Source organism: Diuraphis noxia, unplaced genomic scaffold (genome assembly GCF_037042655.1).
Source record: "Diuraphis noxia isolate RWA-SAM2 unplaced genomic scaffold, SU_Dnox_SAM2 contig0003, whole genome shotgun sequence".
Taxonomy (NCBI): domain Eukaryota; kingdom Metazoa; phylum Arthropoda; class Insecta; order Hemiptera; family Aphididae; genus Diuraphis; species Diuraphis noxia.
In genome coordinates this window covers 30,942,334-30,947,745 of record NW_028301713.1, presented here as the reverse complement: position 1 = coordinate 30,947,745, position 5,412 = coordinate 30,942,334, and the positions used below count along the sequence as shown (strand labels likewise).

General features: G+C 28.1%; 1 protein-coding gene across 1 annotated transcript; it reads left to right on the top strand.

Moving 5' to 3' along the window:
* The first annotated feature begins 221 nt into the window (after nucleotides 1-221).
* On the top strand, nucleotides 222-4,485 carry ebi (transducin beta like ebi). Its single transcript, XM_015516012.2, has 9 exons — nucleotides 222-446; nucleotides 511-955; nucleotides 1,134-1,272; nucleotides 1,872-2,033; nucleotides 2,097-2,279; nucleotides 2,446-2,648; nucleotides 2,726-2,891; nucleotides 3,007-3,108; nucleotides 3,884-4,485. The coding sequence occupies exons 1-9, from the start codon at nucleotides 389-391 to the stop codon at nucleotides 3,911-3,913; spliced, it is 1,488 nt and encodes a 495-aa protein (XP_015371498.1). The 5' UTR covers nucleotides 222-388; the 3' UTR covers nucleotides 3,914-4,485.
* The last annotated feature ends 927 nt before the right edge of the window (nucleotides 4,486-5,412 follow it).

The following is a 5,412-nucleotide window of genomic DNA, read 5'->3' as shown; positions in this document are numbered from 1 at the left end:
GCTGATAACACGACCCGGTGTACCAACATCAACCACGGTAGCGTTATTTATCACTTGGGTCCACGATGATCTTAAATTATCTTAAACCGTGGTTAGAAAGTCCGATTCTCATACGATTATCTTTTTTTATCATCAAAGACGATAAGAATATTCCAAAGAGAATATACAGTTTTTGTTTATCTCGGAGGGGGTTATTTTAGCGGTAGTGAATTCGCCAGTCGCGCTGAATGCTGATTCGTAAACACTGAACACAGGTCTCCGTTTCTCCAACTCTCTGTCAAATTTTTTTAGGCTTTAGTTCTTAGTATTAAGTTTTTTATATTATTATTTTTATACAAGAGTATGCTTAACTTTCGTAATTTTTAAATAATTTTAAGTTATTCAGACAATGGCTTTTTCGAGTGATGAATTGAACTTTCTCGTTTATCGATACCTACAAGAATCTGGTAAGTGTAATTATCTTTTATTATGTTTTGCTCTAAATTTGAATTGAATGCATATTTCGTTTAGGCTTTCAACATTCGGCATATACATTTGGTATTGAATCCCATATTTCTCAGTCCAACATCAATGGAGCTTTGGTTCCGCCAGCTGCATTGATTAGTATCATTCAAAAGGGTCTGCACTACACCGAAGCTGAGATATGCGTTGGAGAAGACGGATCAGAACAACGTCTAACGGAAAGTTTGTCTTTGATTGATGCAGTTATGCCAGAAATTGTTGCCAGTCGACAGAGTCAAAATCAACAAAAACAAACTGTGGTCAAGAATGATGCACAAGAAACAAATGGTGAAGAAGGCACAGCAACAGTGACCCCAGCTGTTACCAGCACTGAAACAATGGAACTAGATAGCAGTATTGAAATACCTGCCGAAAAATCTACTATTCTTAAGGGTCACGAATCTGAAGTTTTCATTTGTGCGTGGAATCCAACCACTGATTTGCTTGCTTCTGGGTAATTATATAATTCAAACACCTTTTTTTCTCATTATTACTTAACAATCTTAAATTGTAACTAATAATATGTTCACGTATATTTTCATTAATAGGTACATACTAAAAATTATTAAAACCTAAGTCATATTGCATTTTATATTTTTTAATTTTAAAGAAAAAATAATTTGAATTTATAGATCAGGAGATAGTACAGCGCGTATTTGGGATATGGCTGACAGTTCAGGTGCTCCTTCCCAGCTTATATTGAGACATTGTATTCAAAAAGGGGGAACTGAAGTACCCAGTAATAAAGATGTTACTTCTCTTGATTGGAATGTATGTAACTTATTTTGGTAATTTATTGTTTGTTATTGGCCCGCCATAAATAAAATATATTGATATATAATAAAAGAAACAATAAACAAATTTGTATCATATTACATTTCTCTGACCCAGTAGTATATGAAATGGATAATTGTGTGTATTGCTAGTCTAGAACCAGTTAGCCAATTATCAACTCTTAAACCCTTTTCCTTCCGGCCATGCGATCCCTTAATAATCATTTTATGACCTTTTTCACTCTCTTTAATAACATTATTTTTTTGTAAAAATTGAATTCCCGTATCATTGTTGAAAACAACCATAAGTAATTCATTAAAATTAATTTTTCTATTGTAATTTAATATTGGTTTGAACGAAGTAGGTAATATAAATATATAATAAAAAAGCAAGCAATTTACTAATATATTATTATGATATAAAATGTCTCGCAATATGTAGTTATTTCCTTAAATATTTTCCAAAATAGATCATCTATCACGAGCTAAACACGATATCTATATAGCGGGGCGATAACAAACAAGTATCCTTATTTTATACATTTTTAACAAGTATTTTATTTTATTTTGTTAATTACATCTATTATTTATGTTTAGTGTGATGGAACACTATTAGCCACAGGTTCATATGATGGTTATGCTCGAATTTGGATGACGGATGGCAGAATATCAAGCACTCTTGGTCAACATAAGGGTCCAATATTTGCTTTAAAATGGAATAAAAGAGGAAATTATATACTCAGTGCTGGGGTTGATAAGGTAAATAATCTTATTTTTCTTCCATTCTACTTTTGATTCATGATTCTTATTTGTTTATATTAGACTACTATTATTTGGGATGCTGCTTCAGGCCAGTGCAATCAGCAATTTGCATTCCATACAGCACCAGCATTGGATGTAGATTGGCAATCAAACAGTAGTTTTGCATCATGCAGTACTGATCAATGTATACATGTTTGTCGTTTAGGTGTTGATCGACCAGTAAAATCATTCCAAGGGCATACAGTAAGTCGTAACTTATTAGTTTTTATATTTAATTAAGTTATTAGGTTTTTGTTTTTTTAAATAATAACCAGGAGTATCTTTTTTTTTTTTGAGTATTAAGACACCATCGATTTTATTTTTACAAACAACAAATATTGAGTTAATTTATAATTTAAATACATTTTAGAATGAAGTTAATGCTATTAAATGGGATCCTCAAGGAAATCTATTAGCATCTTGTTCAGATGACATGACTTTGAAAATATGGTCTATGAAACATGATAATTGTGTGCATGACTTACAAGCTCATAACAAAGAAATCTATACAATTAAATGGAGTCCAACCGGTCCAGGAACAGCCAATCCTAACATGAATCTAATACTTGCCAGGTAAGTACAATAATGAATTTATGTCTTAACAAGACCGTTAATAATTAATATTTATTATTTACTATGAATATTACCAGTGCATCATTTGATTCAACTGTACGTCTGTGGGATGTTGAGCGAGGTGCATGTATACATACTCTGACCAAGCATACTGAACCTGTCTACAGTGTAGCATTCTCACCTGATGGAAAGTTTTTGGCATCTGGAAGTTTTGACAAATGTGTTCACATATGGTCAACACAAGTAAATATTTATTATTTATATACAATTATGAGAAATCATAAACAAATACATTAAATAACAATCAACTTCCACTTTGATTATGGATGAAATAATAATTCTTCTATTTTTGTTTCAGAGTGGCCAGTTAGTTCATAGTTATAAAGGAACGGGTGGTATTTTTGAAGTTTGCTGGAATTCTAGGGGTGACAAAGTTGGAGCAAGTGCATCTGACGGAAGTGTAAGTATATTATTTATGATTTTATCAACAATCATAATTTTAAGAAGACATGATACCCGCATGTGTTGTATCTTGTATCCATCTTCAAGTGCGCAACATAACAAATTTTACGCTTAGCAAAACACGTTTAGATTCGTTAGTTTAAAATTTACAGTGAATTGACGTTTTATAAAATTTAAAGATAAGTATATTATTTAGATGACCTAATGGGCTTTTTACTATATTTTAATTTTGAAGCGAGTCATAACTATTTCAAGCAGTACTAAAAATGTATTATTTTAAAATACTCATAACTCGCTTCAAAGTTGAAATATAGTAAAATGTCCATGAAATCGTCTAAATAATATTCTTATATTAAAATGTTATAAGATGTCATTTTACTCTAATTTTTGTACTAACGGAGCTAAAAGATCTATTGAGCGTAAAATTTGGTATGTCATGCACTTGTAAGACGGAGACAACATATGCAGGATCATATCTTCTTAACAAGGTACAGTTACTGATTTATTTGAATCTGATCTATCCTGGTATTATTTAACTTGACTATACTTTGTTCAAAATAAGAAACGTCTTCAGCAGCCAACTTGTGTGTGGGGACATGGCTATACTACATGGTAGGTATATAGATTGAAATTGGTGTTACTTGATTGTCGCCGATGAAAACTGTTTGCTAATGTAGGTGTTTCTTATTTTTAACAGAATATAGTATATACAAGGTAAATTTACAAGGGTTCAGAATGAATTGTTTTTCATTTTATTTTATTTTTCATTGCAGGTATTTGTATTGGATCTACGAAAACTATAATTATTTTGACATAATTTATTTTAAATTGAGTTTTCCTTATTTTGGATATTGATTTCTAATTGTTTACTAAACAAGTAACAGTTTTTACTCCAGTTTTTATAAGTTTATAATTATGGTGTTATATCAAAGGAAAAACTATTGATACCCTGGTTGTATTAATGTAAATTGTATAAAACATATGTGAATGCACAGTTGGTGAAAATTGCTTCTTTTAAACCATAGGGTCTGTGAATTTGTGGATTTTTATGAATTATTGTGAAACAAATTTTTTATTGCCCATTTATTTTCACCAAAATAGTGATTTATATTTCTTATATAATTTTTGTCAATAACAGCTGATACTCAGCAAGATATATGCAATTGAAAACAAAATTTAAGTAAGTATAAATATTTATAACCTCATAAAAAAAAGTTGACAATGTGGAGTTGGGTTAATACTTGTACACAGTATCAGATTTACTTAACTTTGTATACTTTATAATAATTTTAAATTTTATTTTATCTATGATTAGATAAATTAACTATAGTAGTTAAAATAAATAAGCAAATATAATATTATTTTTATGTTGTAAGATGTTATTATATTTTATGCCTAATTGAAACATATTATAAATCTCTTGTTTACTTGTTGCTTTCAGGAAACTTTTTATGTGAAAGTATTATATTATCAATTTTTCACTGAAATTTAAATTTAATAACTGTGTGTATCTTATTATTATATTATTGATGCAATATTTTAAAAAGTTGGATCATACAGTATATTTTATTTTGCACTAAATATTAATTATTTACTATAATGTATTTTAATTTTAAAATCAATTACAGAATTAAAAACAAATAATAACTGTATATTTTATTTATTACAGTATAAATCATTTATGGTATTAAAGTATTATATAATTTTAAAATTAATATATTGTACTGTAATGATATAATGTTGACATAATATTTTATACTAATCTGTAATTAGTAGGTAATATAATATTTATTTACATATTAATACATAAATTACAAAATTTAATTCAATTATTATTTAACATAATCCAATCCAATATTCTATAAATTTAAATATAATATTTCATAAATTTAAATAAAATATTTAATTTTAATGAGTTGTAAATTGTTTAAAACTTTAAACAAATGATTTTTGTTTTATATTTTTTTTACTGAAATGTAACAATGATTTATTATTATTATGTTAATGTCTATTATTTTGATATATTTTTTTCATTAAAGAAGGGATGCAAAATATGATGGTTGGTTTCAAAAATGGTTTGTGTTTGCTGTATTCAGTACATTAATTTGTATGCTCACTAATCAGTTTTTGTATTATTTTATATTAGCCGAAATTCTTGTCAGCACGATGTTGTGCTTTCTGTTTATATTTTGTAGACTATCTAATTTATTGCAAATGTGCAGTCATTGAACATATTATAACAATTGATTTGCATAGTATATATATTTCAATAGCATTGTAAGATATCTACTTGTTATTATAT